The sequence below is a fragment of the Schistocerca piceifrons genome, chromosome 1 (assembly GCF_021461385.2).
Source record: "Schistocerca piceifrons isolate TAMUIC-IGC-003096 chromosome 1, iqSchPice1.1, whole genome shotgun sequence".
Classification (NCBI taxonomy): Eukaryota; Metazoa; Arthropoda; class Insecta; order Orthoptera; family Acrididae; genus Schistocerca; species Schistocerca piceifrons.
Genome location: NC_060138.1, coordinates 1,233,840,102 through 1,233,854,562, shown reverse-complemented (window position 1 = coordinate 1,233,854,562; position 14,461 = coordinate 1,233,840,102). Strand labels below are relative to the sequence as shown.

Genomic DNA, 14,461 nt, shown 5'->3' with positions numbered 1-14,461 from the left:
CGTTACAGTCATGCGGATGAGATGCCTGTCATCTCGACTGCTAGTGATACGAGGCCGTTGGGATCCAATACGGCGTTCCGTATTACCCTCCTGACCAGACAACGCCGGTCAACTACTGTTTGTGTATGAAAAATCAGTTGGAAACTTTCCTCGTGTCAGCACGTTGTAGGTGACGCTACAGGCGCCAACCTTGTGTGAATGCTCTGAAAAGCTAACCATTTGCATATCACAACATCTTCTTCCTGTCTGTTAAATTTCGCGTCTGTATGACGTCATCTTCAAGGTGTAGCAATTTTAATGACCAGTAGTGTATGAGTCCCACACAAGGAGAGTCATTGTTCTTTCTCGTCAGATTAAGCATGAAATACGGTAGCGCTGCGTCTATAGTTTACAGTATCTGTAAAGTTCGATGCAATGTTTCCTCGGACTTGCATACATTTTTTGTAATTCTTTTTAATTCTTAAAAAGAAAATAAATATCACCCTCTCTGTGACGCCCTAACGTCAACATTACTAACACATATTCTAAATGACACAGTTTGAGTGCTGAGAAGATTATTGACTCACACCTCTGTGCAATCCTCTGAGGACACAGTCCTAAGATCGTTGTGTACACAATCGTCCCTTTGTGCCCTTATTGGCGGTGGACAGCCCTTGCCGCCCTCCGTGAAATGAGCTATCCTACCAATTTTACGTGGTCTTACGTTTATAAAACGTATTTCACTTACAGCCATGGAATCCTTAAGAGTCCTCTTGTGATAAAATACCATTACGATTGACACAGTCAACGAGTGCTATCGCACATCTGCAGAAGATGGCTGGATAATTAATACTTTACACAATTTTAATGCTGCTGAGAATCAAATGCCGCATATCTGAAAGAAATAAACCGTGGAATTAGGTGTAGACTTTTTCTAACAGTAGATTTGAACGTGAGGACGATTAAGAGACGATTTTGTTCTCACGATTGATATGACTTTGGCACCTTGAGCCTTAAGAGATGATCCTGCCTACAGAACTCAAGTGTCGCTGAGTGGCGACCGCCGTAGCGCTCACGTTCAGGCAGCGCCTGTCAGCTGAGAAGCGTCACGTGGGGTTTAGTGGGGAAGCATGTGAGGTGACGCAGCCACAGGCCGCTGACGAGTACTTGAGGCGGCCTTCATCTCCACGCTAGGCCTCCCGGCAGAAAGGTGGCTTTACGAGGTTCGCAGGCACAACCGAGCCAAAGCGCCGCTTTGATTCATTATTAATCCCCTGTAAGGGCAGGCGATCCGAGCAACCGTTTTCAGGCATTCGTCGCTCAGCAACATTCTGACAATGACAGTGAGTTGCAGGAATTCTCCGGTCGTCCATCGCAGTTCGTTCGCAGCACGCAAGCCATGTAACCAGAAGCGTCTAGAAATGTCTGCTGATTCCGTTACGAGTATCTGATGGGCAGCCCGCCCAGTTGGCCTTGCGTTCTAACGCACGTCTTTCCGGGCGGGAAGGAGTGCCGGTCCACGGCACGAATCCGCCTGTGTCGAGGGCCGGTGAGCCGTCCAGTCAGTTGATGGTTTTCAGGCGGTTTTCCATCTGCCTTGTCAAATGCGGGCTAGTTCCCCTTATTTCTCGTCAGCTACTTTAAAAAAAAAAAAAAAAAAAAAAAAAAAAAAGAGAGATGGGGCCCCTCCACGCCCGCACCAACGCGGTGACAAGACCAAAGGTTCTACTGTCGCCTCCGTCAACACGTTAGTTATCTAATAGTCTAATAGTCTGGGTAAGACTACGTATTAACACGGTCCATCAGGTGATAGATAGTGGACGAAACGCGAATGAAGGTATCAATTTGAAGAGTAGAGGGAAAAAAGTGCCAAGGCTCGTTCCGTGGGAAAAAAACCTCTGCTACATTTGGTTGGGTAGTAAGAGCAGTAGTGGCTTACTAGCTGCAATAGTTCATGCAAGGTTGGGTTTGTTAGTATGAGTATCATGCATCATTCAGATTGGTTCAAATGGCTCTGAGTGCTATGGGGACTTAACATCTGTGGTCATCAGTCCCCGAGAACTTAGAACTACTTTAACCTAACTAACCTAAGGACATCACACACATCCATGCCCGAGGCAAGATTCGAACCTGCGACCGTAGCGGTCACGTGGTTCCAGACTGAAGCGCCTAGAACCGCACGGCCACACAGGCCGGCCATGCATCATTACCTTGGCAAGAGATGGCGATGTATCCCAGTTTGCTGCAGCCGCTACATTCCTGGAACAATCGAGATCGTTATATAGTAGTGTGAGATCGGCCACAGATCATCTCACTGTGTGGGAGGGGTGTGGAGCTTGTCTGCATGCAGTGTACGGTACGGATTCCCTGCGTGGTGCCAGTTATTCGGCAAGTGTGTACCAGCTGGATAACCAGTAATGGTGTCTGATTAACACGGGCTCACCTGTACAGTTGCGTTTGCGTGTACTTGGCCATAGATGTTAGGTCCTTACAAGTATGCCTTTTGGTCTTTTATGTTTCCATCTATGGTTGTGGTCGTAGTTCTCCAGATTCAGAATAAACGGGTTCTGCGAATGTCTGTAGTTTCTGTATAGTCTTGTGGTGAGTTTGTGGATTACTTCCGTGAGAGTCTCAAGTCGGTATTCCCGGTGAAGGTCCGCGATGCGGGTGTATCGTGGAGCATTGCTTATGATTTTGAGTACTTTGTTCTGTATGAGCTGCAGACGGCGCAGGGGTGTCGGCGCAGCGTATCCCCAGCCAGGAGCTGCGTACGTCATCAGGGGTCGAATAAGTGTCATGTACAAGGACCTCGACACCCTTCTGTTCAGTGTGCTACGCCTGTTGAGCATAGGGTAGAGCTTTTTGAGCCTCGCGCTTGCTCGGTTGGTCATGTGTTGTATGTGGTCTCCACAGAGTAATTTCCGGTCCAGCCAGACACCGCGGTATTTGACTTTCACAGGGAAACGTATTGGGCGTGCATGTAGAGTTATTGGTCTGCAGTATCGCTGTTTGCGCAGTCGCCTCAGCTACACGATGTCGGCGATTGCTGCGCAAACAAGTTCTCCACGTAGGCGTACACCACCATTAGTCTACCACACAAACATAGGGGTTACACTCGTCTGGTGTGAGACGTTCCCTGGAGGGTCCTCCGGGGGCCGAACCGCACAATAACCCTGGGTTCGGTGTGGGTCGACGGAGGGGTGAAGTGGACTGCGGTAGTCGTCGTGGGGTTGTGGACCACTGAGGCTGTGGCGGGAACGGAGCCTCTCCATCGTTTCTAGGTCCCCGGTTAACAAAGCGTAACATAACATCTGATGAGCAAAATAAAAAAAGACTTTTCAGTACTCACCGATACGCTGAAAGTATAAATTGTTTTCATTGCTCTTGTAGCAATATTATCCTTCAAGATCAATGAATATTTCAATGAATAGCGATAGAGCAATGAACAGTTCATGCTAGCGTTTTCTGTGGACTTAACTGGCACGCGATGATCATTTGATGTCGATTCGTAGAAGGTCGACGGTCCTTATCGCCCACTTACACTGCTGTCAATTTTGTAATTGTAAAATTTAATAACTTAACAGATTTAATTACAAAAAGTTAAGAATCTTCGAAATTAAGATCACACAGACATAAGTAACAGGTGCATTTAATTATGAAAGATTTTTCGGGAAACCTCATACTATGTTGCAGGTACGACGATAGGAAAAGAAAAGAAAAGCTCAAATGGAACAAAGGGTGGGTTTTAAAGAGAAGAAAAGATTTTCATTCAAACGACATTAAGAATATCACAAAATGTATACATTAAACAGTACTATCTGAAAGCCCAGGACGAAATGAGAACATGAAATTAAAATTTGTTAACAGGAACAAAAGAAACCCGCAAGTGTGTGAAGAAAAAAAAAATCAAACTTAATTTGGGTAGGCTTCACCAGCTCAGGTAGCAGATGCCGCAGTGAATCGTAAACACAAAAAGTTAACAACGCTCCTCTTTGAGGCAAATGGTATGAGTGCTGAAACAGGAAAAAATTAGTATATCTTACAACACCTCTGAAATTTCCTGCACATGAAAACTGTTACCAGACCGTGACTAGAACCATGCAAGTTAAGCAGAAAAACCGTTTATATTTGAAAGTAGGAGGTGAAGTACTACGACAAGTAAATCTGTTGGGTGAGGGGGTGGGGGGGGGTTGGGGAAGGGGGGGGGGGAGGTCGTGAGTCGTGCTGGAGTAGTTGAGTCCGTAGAGCATTTGCATGCGAAGACAAAGGTCCCTGGTTCCAGTCCTGCAGAGCGAAAAATTCATTCCGGTAACAACCTTATTAAAATAAAACTGTATAAACTTATTTCTAATACTTTAACCAACAAGGTATTATTTTTTGCATTTATTATTAACATGCACAACTATAAATAGTATTCAGGAAGGATAGGCGTCTCCAGTTAAATTACGGATATTGACTTGTACCCTTCTTCCCGGAGAACAGCGGTTTCTTGTTACATCTGATAGTCGTTCCCAGATACGTCATCATTCAGACGAACGACAACTCGAAACATGCACCGTGCCACTAATTGAGGTCGGTGGAAGCAGTTTTACACTATGAGGGAAATTCACCTGGACTACCGTGGGACCTGTGGTAGTAATCGAAGGCGCCCTGACGGTTGTGGACTACGTGGACATTGGAGACACTTCCATACCTTCATGCTTGATGCCTTTCCCGGCAGCGATAGCATCTTCCATTACAATAACTGTCGATGTAACAAGGTCAGAACAGTGCCAAAGTGGTTTGAGAAGCACGATAGTGAGCTCACTTTGATGTCTTGTCCACCAAATTCATGTAATGTGAACCCGATGGGATCTGTTCCCACAAAGATACAAAGATCCCGATGGGATCTGTCCCCACAAACCACTGGCCGTAATTAACGGAAGCCGCATGACAAGTGCGTAGATATCTTGTGCCACATAGCTCCGGAAACCTATCAAGGGTTTGTCAGACCCATGGCATTCAGAATCGGCTATATACCGTGTTCCAAGGGAGGACAAACGCTCTATTAAGCGGGCGGTCATAACGTCTCGGCTCACCGGTGTATGTACATGCCCCAAGGAAATTCCTCGTTGAAAATTATTTTGTGGTTACCTGAAATTATCATTCAGTGGAGAAAACTACCTATAAATTTGTGTTGTACTCTTCTTGTGAAAATCAGTTTATTTGCCAAGATCCCTATGTTGACTAGTTTCGGCAATATGTATTGCCACCTTCAGATACATAAAACCGGGGAGTGTAGTTACATCATACAACTGAGACCACTCTGCCACATTAGGACTACACAATATGCATAAGAAAGTCGAGTCCCTACAATGACATGCCAGGTGTCCTACCGTACTGCATGTACAACTTGTAGTACGAATGGCAGGAACAAGGCATACCACATCTTGCCTGTCCGTGGTATAACGCCATGTTGGGTGGGACAGTATATTGTGTAGTCCCAATGTGACTGTGTGTTTAAGTACTGCATGATATAACAACCAATGCCAGATTTTATGGATCTGAAGATTGCAGTACATGTTGCCGAAACCAGTAATGCAGTAATTGTGTTAACATAGTGATCTTGGGAAATAAGTTGTTTTTCACAAGAACACTACTTGGAACACGCCCGGGGGTACAAATGGGGTTGGGGTACCCTTAAACTGGTTGTCGCTTCTTCTTTCCTAGACCATGCGCCCTGTCCACACCACGTACCTGATAATCCCGCGGCGGTCGTACTGTTCTGCTCCACACTGCTGCTGGCTTGCCTGAAATCATCTGTCGAAATATGCAAGCGAGTCAGGAGAACCACTCATCGGCAGAACACAACACTGTTCTACGTCTGGTATGAGCAACTGTATTCTGAGACGATTAAAGGAAATCGCAGGTTGCACTGTTTACATTCTAATTCATAAGTGTTTATCCCAATTAACGGATGATTATCAGTCCACAATATCACTCAGACGAGAGTACGTGTAACCGACACGACGCGGCTGATTGTTGATGATGCGGAAGCCAAATGGTAGCGCGAAAGTTCTTACGCTCACCAGGCATACACAGATTTCTTTTGGTACCAGTCCTCCTTCACACTAGTAATGGTATAACACTGTCCGTAAAGTTAATTTTTCAGTTCTCAGTTCTCACTTGTACGAGCGTGCGCGTCACCGTCGCGGCGCGGCTGATATTTGATAATGCGGAAACTCGATGACCGAACGCACGTCCTCACGCTCGCTACAAGACACTGGGCACTTGACTGCACTCTTTTACGGTAACTAATTTTTGCTGATCACATCAGTTCATTCTTGGAGACCGAACACGGCGCGGATGATTGATACTGTACGGTACGACACGCAACGAGAGGATACAGAAATACGTTATCAGTAGCACTGCTCATTTTTAAATTACTTCTTGACGCACTTTCCTCAGAATCCTTTGCTTATTTCATCGCTTTACCGTAATAGCACTTGTAGCATCACTTCAACTTCCATACTAATAATGCCTCTCACATGCAGAACTACACACTACACAACATAACAGTTCCGTGACCCATGCTCGACTCTACAGACGCGGCTGCTCGCAAAGATACTCCGCAACCAAGCCAGCAATATGAAAAAATACTTACATACTGTAGTAAATTATTTTAATCTGCTCAATAGTTGACCACTGAAACGCATTTAATACACAAATGACCCAAGCAGACAAACAGTTAGTCGTTTACTTTTTCGTATACAATATTGTGTTTAGCGCTGTAACAGCCTTTACATACTGGACACTGTTGTAATGAGCGTTTTCTTGTACCGGAATGTGTGGTATCAGTACAAGGCACAGGCATCGTTTCTAATACCAGCCCTTCATTAGGTAGGGTGAGCTAGTGCCCCCTAGATCTACATCTACATCTACATTTATACTCCGCAAGCCACCCAACGGTGTGTGGCGGAGGTTACTTTACGTGTCACTGTCGTTACCTCCCTTTCCTTTTCCAGTCGCGTATGGTTCGCGGGAAGAACGACTGCCGGAAAGCCTCCGTCCGCGCTCGAATCTCTCTAATTTTAAATTCGTGATCTCCGCGGGAGGTATAAGTAGAGGGAAGCAATATATTCGATACCTCATCCAGAAACGCATCCTCTCGAAACCTGGACAGCAAGCTACACCGCGATGCAGAGCGCCTCTCTTGCAGAGTCTGCCACTTGAGTTTGCTAAACATCTCCGTAACGCTATCACGCTTACCAAATAACCCTGTGACGAAACGCGCCGCTCTTCTTTGGATCTTCTCTATCTCCTCTATCAACCCGACCTGATACGGATCCCACACTGATGAGCAATATTCAAGTAAGGTCGAACGAGTGTTTTGCAAGCCACCTCCTTTGTTGATGGACTACATTTTCTAAGGACTCTCCCGATGAATCTCAACCTAGCACGCGCCTTACCAACAATTAATTTTATATGATCATTCCACTTCAAATCGTTCCGTACGCATACTCCGAGATGTTTTACAGAAGTAACTGCTACCAGTGTTTGTTCTGCTATCATATAATCATACAACAAAGGATCCTTCTTTCTATACATTCGCAATATATAGAGTCTCCCTTCCATGCGGAAAAATGTGTGTTTATGGGGAGGAGAGGGGGGGGGGGGTGGCGGAATTTGTCTCCTTCACTCCCAGCGCCCTCTTCTGTTAATAATAAAAGTTCAACAAATAGAATCTAGTTTATCTGTGACCAAATAAATAGGAATCTTAGTAATGATGTGAAGAATAGTCCTCGAATAGCTGAGTAAGGATGACCAAGTGAGTGGTACTGCCCGGTAAGGCGCTGTGAGTGTGGTGTGCCGTGTCCGCAGAAGCCACGGGAGGCATGCCGCCCCGGCTGACGCAGCGCTCCTCCACGTCGCTGGCGGTGGCGGAGGGCCGTGACGTCACACTCAGCTGTGCAGCGCAGGCCAACCCGGCCCCGACATTCACGTGAGTATACGGATTAGATTAGATTAGATTAGTAGTTGTTCCATAGACCGTGAATAGGACACTTCGTAATGATGTGGAACGTGTCAGGTTAATAAAAGGTGTCTATACAAGATATTACATTACACAAAATATTACATGACACTCAATATTTTGAATTTTTTTGTTTTTCTTTTTTTGTTTTTGTGGGGGTTGGGGAAATTACTCACTTACTATATTCAAAAATTCATCTAATGAGTAGAAGGAGTTGCCATTAAGAAATTCTTTTAATTTCCTTTTAAATGCTATATGGCTGTCTGTCAGAGTTTTGATGCTATTAGGTAAGTGACCAAAGACTTTTTTGGCAGCATAATTTACCCCCTTCTGAGCTAAAGTTAGATTTAACCTTGAGTAGTGAAGGTCATCCTTTCTCCTAGTGTTGTGCCATGTACACTGCTATTATTTTTGAATTCGTTCGAATTGTTAATAACAAATTTCATAAGTGAAAATATATATATATGTTGTGAGGCTACAGTGAAGATCTCTAGCTCTTTAAATAAGTGTCTGTAGGATGATCTTGGATGAGCTCCAGCAATTATTCTGATTGCACGCTTTTATGCAATGAATACTCTTTTACTCAATGATGAGTTACCCCAGAATATGATGCAATACGAAAGCAGAGAATGAAAATAGGCGTGGTAAGCTAATTTACTCAGATGTATATCTCCAAAATTTGCAATGACCCTAATAGCATAAGTAGCTGAACTGAAACGTTTCAGCAGATCCACAGTGTGTTTTTTTTTTTTCCAGTTCAACCCCTCATCAATGCATACACCAAGAAATTTTGAATATTCTACCTTAGCTACCGATTTCTGATCGAAGTCTATATTTATTAATGGTGTCATTCCATTTACTGTGTGGAACTGTATATACTGTCTTTTGCCAAAGTTTAATGAGAGCCCATTTGCGGAGAACCACTAGATGATTTTCTGAAAAACATCGTTTACAATTTCACCTGTTAATTCTTGTCTGTTGGGTGTGATAGCTTTACTTGTATCGTCGGCAAAAAGTACCAGCTTTGCATCTTCATGAATATAGAATGACAAGTCATTAATATATATTAAGAACAGAAGAGGACCCAAGACCGAACCTTGCAGCACCCCATTCTTGATTGTTCCTCAGTTTGAGAAATAACCAGTTTTTTGCATATTATGTGAACTGTTTATTTCAACGTTCTGCACTCTTCCAGTTAGGTATGATTTAAACCATTTGAGCCCTGTCCCATTCATAGCACAGTACTTGAGCCTATCTCGAAGTATTCCATGATTTACACAATCAAAAGCCTTTGATAGATCACAAAAAATCCCAACGGGTGAATTCTGGTTACTCAGAGCATTTAATATTCCATTAGTGAAAGTATATATAGCATTTTCCGTTGAAAAACCCTTCTGGAAATCAAACTGACATTTTTCTACAACTTTATTTTTACAAAGGTGTGAAGCTACTCTACAATACATTACTTTTTCAAGAATTTTGGATAAGGCAGTCAGAAGAGAGACTGGGCGGTAGTTGTTGACATCAGACGTATCCCCTTTTTTATGCAGTGGTTTGACAATGGCACACTTCAGTCTATCTGGCAAAATACCCTGCTTCAGAGAGCTATTACATATGTGGCTAAGAATCCCACTTATTTCTTGGGAACAAGCTTTTATTATCCTGCACAGTAGTACGCTGCTTGAGCATTGATAGTGAACGTTGTATATCTTCCCATAGCTCATACTGAAGTGGTTCTAAAGTATAATACATAATTCCCGGCCAAGGCGTAGGGTTGTCGTCTTGACTGGTGCCTTCTCTAGACCCCTACACGCCAAGCTTTTGCTTAACTAGAGATGTCCGTTACAATCCATTAACATGTTTCTCTTGTCAGAAAGAACAGCTTCAATACATTATTTCTCTATTACAGGATTCCAAACCACAGGTTCACATATAGACTGGCATGCTTTATTTTGTACAGTGGGGGCCGTTACTGAATGGATTTGACAGTATAAAAATTTGATTTTAATTTTTTACTCGATGTTCGTCAGTACCTTCTGCCTGGCGGCTAGTTTCAGCGTATCAGTCACATTGCACAAAACCGGACAGAACCACTTTGAAACTCGCGTGTTGAACCATCAGCAGCTAAACTCAAGTGTTGCTGACGAGGTAACGCTACCGAACTGCGCGTCTACAACTTGGCTGTCCAATAGGGAGGGTTGGAGGCGGTCACGTGGGGGTGGAGCCGCGGCCAGCCGTTGGCAGCGGACACGCCGCCCGGTCTCATTTGCTGGCAGCTTCCGACCCGACCAGATGCTCTCCTCTCCTGCTCTCTTGGGCAGCAGTCCATTCAGTTCCGGCGGCTTCTCTAGGCCTGCCTTCCCTTTGTATGGCACTAAACTACCACGCACTTAAAATATGTTTGAGTTTTCACCTCCATGGGTACCCACTGCTTTCCCTTCCTCGCCAATCCTGACACATTAACAATTGTAAGCATTTGGTTTACGTGAATTATTTACCTACGTACTCAAATAGCTCTGAGCACTACGGGACATTACATCTGAGGTCATCAGTCCCCTAGAACTTAGAACTACTTAAACCTAACTAACCTAAGGACATCACGCACGTCCATGCCCGAGGCAGGATTCGAACCTGCAACCGTAACAGTCACGCGGTTCCGGAATTAAGCACCTAGAACCGCTCGGCCACAACGGCCGGCTTACCTACGTACTACCATTCCACATAAGCAGCCATTGACTTCTGTTGCAATGTTGTAAACACTTAAATGATCACATGTATTCTCACCCTTTTCAGATGATATATGATTCGTAAGTCGTCATTAATACTTTGCCTTGAAATAAAATATTTAATTTCGAGCAGTATATCTTTTGGAATTTCGGATAACACTCTATGTTTCGCTCCTACATACAAGCAATAGGACAAAGAATTAACAGCACTTCAGTTAGTGATACTAAACCTAAACACGCCACCAACATCTAACAACTGAGAATATCATATAAGACATACGTAAACGTTTTTTCCTAACTTTTTTCTCGAGGATTCCTTTTAATGTTTTTACGGCTTTATCTGTCATTTCCTTCAGAAAGAACTAGTTCTTTTACTTAATTATTCATATATCTGACAGTCTGTACTTCTGTAAAAAGAACTGGTCTAGCCTTTCCACGATAAGAACAAACTTTTATAAAATAGAGTGACAAGATCCAACTTCGAGAAAATGAGAACCAGTGTTTTACTTTCATTTACAGTAAAAGTGGAAGAAAATTACCAGCCATTTACACACTACATTGAGTAAAATGGAAATCCACCATGCAACGACCCATGATTGGCATACCATAAAAAAAATAAAATATTGCCACCGGGTCTGTCCGTTATTAAAATATTAGGAAGCCTCAATTCTTTGGGTGGCAGCTAGTGTCGTCGATTTATTAGGAGGCTTTTAGGAAAGTATAGCTGATCCATAAAGAAGATCGCGTATAGAACACTCGTGCGATACAATGGGTGCTGCTACTTTGTCCAAGGCCCATATTACTCTGTCAAAGTTCTTTAGTCAAAGTTCTTTTCCACAGATTTTCTCAAACTTCTTTGATTAAAGTACTTCACTCGAGCTATTACAGAACGGTCAGATTTTTCGTCATAGTTGTTGGAAAATGGATGCTGGACGGCTAATCGTCTGTACAGGAGCAATTAATGCAATGCTGGCGGCAAGCGCCTTGCTTCAAACGGAAGAAAAAGCGAAGCGATCGTGTGCGAAACTAAAAAAGCAGACTGAAGTGTTCACCACAATTTGTTTCGTGAGCTGCTGTGTCAGGACGTAAAAGAGCTACGAAAACTGAGAATGGACGAACAGACATTGTAGTTTGTTCTTGTGGAAGTAACCTCTCAAATTTCCAAAGAAAGTGCTCGTTTAAGAATTTAGATTTCTGCTAAAGATCGTCTCGCGGTTAAGTTAAGATTTTTCGCAACAGGTGAAACCTATTCAAGTTTGCAATTGAGAACTCGCATTCCACTGTGTACCATTGCAAGCAGATCACGTGAAGGATGTTCAGAAATAATATTTTTAAAGTTAACATTTTTAAAGTTCTCCAGCTTTTGTCATGCATGGTGCAGCATCTGGAAAGAAAAGCAGTAAATTTCCGTGTTGAATATCTTCAGGCGACAGTAACCGTACTCCAGACTCTGTTGTAAGCAGGAATGCTTTTATTGATTCATCTTTTGAAGGGTCTAATCGCAGAATAATGGGATTGGCAGTGTCGGTTGACTTGTCGACTGAAATTCAGAACTTTTTCTTTTTCACTTCATCTTTAATAATTTTCATTGCTTCATGGTGTCGTTCACTTGCGTAACATTTTCGCAGACTTGACTCACTGGGCACAGATTCGTCGTATGGTTCACTAAAAACTGGGTTAACGTAGGAGTTTGTAGTTTCCACAAAGGGATTCTGACATCAATAAAATCAATGAGTTGAATACCAACTGCGATTTTAGACACAGTGCTGCAGTTGCCGTTGGAAGCAAAGAGAGCTTGTTCCCAATAGCCTTGGAAACTGTATCTTCGTGTTTTATTGTACTAAGATATTGAGGAATTAAAAATTTCTTATCGTAATTCTCTGATTACTCACATATTATCCACAGAAGTATTTTTATCATCAGTAGCAAACAGGTCGCATCCAAAGCTAACAATGTAAGTTTGTAGTTTATTGAGTAAAAGAACATTGAACACTTTGGATAACAGTGTCGTAATGAAAATTGAAAGGAAGAGAAATTTAGAACATCAGTAAAACCATGTTTTATCCCCGGCGCTCATTGTTACTTTTGAAGGAGGTATGATACGATAGGGAGCCAAATAAACACAAGAGATAATTAAAGCCCTCTTGCACTATTACCTCTTTTTAAGGTGTCATTCATTGTTTTTAAAAATAACGAAATAAACAATAATCAAAGTGGCAACAAAAGGCACTTATTTCGGCAATTAGGCATACATATTTTTTTTTAAAAAAAAAAAGGCAGGAAAAAATGCGTCGTTTCGGTCACGAAGGTGTAAACCATACACATTCATGTTTAATTTGAAGACAGACTTAAAACATTTAAAAAAGCATTATGCCAAAGTTTCGGGCTCTCATTACGAGCAAAATCTGAATGTTCGTATAGTAGCTAATAATAAACGAAAATACGAGTTTTGGAGAGCAGGCCAAACGGTAGTCCCTCCTTTTATTACAGCAGTCTTCCAGAAGTCAAGACGATTGGGGAGGTTCGATTTCCCAACTGCGTAGCAGCATCTATGGTTCCTACCTCACTCCATATTATGATGCCATGCGTCAGCTCCCCTATCTTCGCTTCAACTGAGATGTGATATGCGGGAATAAAGCCATGGCTCCTTTTGTGGCGGTGTTCGTAGCGACCAACAATTCGCGGTAGAAACGGCTTACGAAGTCACCGCCACACTTTTAATAGCGGGCCGACCGGTCCGCTGGAACAGTGAACAGAAAGATGAAAACCCAAACACTCTGATTAAATAAAAGTCGGTACTTATCTTTATTGATGAACTCCGTGTCTACAGAGATCTGTCTAGTTCGAGTCGGAGCGGCTAGGTCAGCGTCGGCTGACGACAAACAACAACTCTGCTGCGATGAACACACAACTGACTAGCAAGTACACAATTCGGTGGCGAGTATACAACTGAGCGGCGAATACAGAACTGTCCTAGCGCTCGCGACTCCAGCGCTTAAGAACCCAGAAGCCAGCGGTGGCGCGCGCAGACTTGCGGCGATTTGCTGTCTCGCTGGCGCTGCTCATGCGGACGGCATCTGGACTTTGATGCTGCCAACCTTTTGGCAGCGGGCTCGGTTGGCATTACTGGCTAGGATATAACAGCTCCAATAGCCAGAAAGGTTACTGACTACGTAGAAAATTTCGAGAAATAAAACAAAGTGATGGATGCAGGTATACAAGTATACTACAACTCTCCTTACGTATCGCTCCTGTATGGACGGGGAGACAAGAATAGAATACTCACATCGCGCACAGGCTCATCTCAGGCCCGCCAGGATAGCCGCACATGTTAAGGCCACGATTCTAATTAGCCAGGCGAATTAAAGACGAGGATCGATGTGCCAACCAGCCTGGATCCGGTTTTAAGGCGGTTTTCCACATCCCTCTATGTGAATACCGGGCTGATGCCCAAGTTTCGCCTCATTTACACTATTCGCAAACAATTTGAAAACTTTCGCTCACTTCCACACGAATAACATTACACTCAGACATTCTATGAGCTATCTATACACCACGGAGCATGTAAAGTTTTATTTTAACACGTGTATCCAAGTTTCCACTTTTAGTGGAAACAGGGTATCGAATCCGAAGATCAGTGCATTCCGATAGAATACAGATAGATATAAGGTGATTGGTAATGCACGACTGTTTATTACTACATACAACAACGATCTAAATGTCAAAAATGTTAATAAATTAAATT

The 14,461-nt window shown here is 43.3% G+C and overlaps 1 protein-coding gene across 1 annotated transcript in view; it reads left to right on the top strand.

Moving 5' to 3' along the window:
* LOC124780139 (Down syndrome cell adhesion molecule-like protein Dscam2) overlaps positions 1-14,461 on the top strand; it is a 513,871-nt gene that overhangs the window by 66,933 nt on the left and 432,477 nt on the right. The window contains exon 4 of the mRNA XM_047253759.1: positions 7,840-7,960. Coding sequence (XP_047109715.1) covers positions 7,840-7,960 — 121 coding nt within the window. The remainder of the gene's footprint in view (positions 1-7,839; positions 7,961-14,461) is intronic.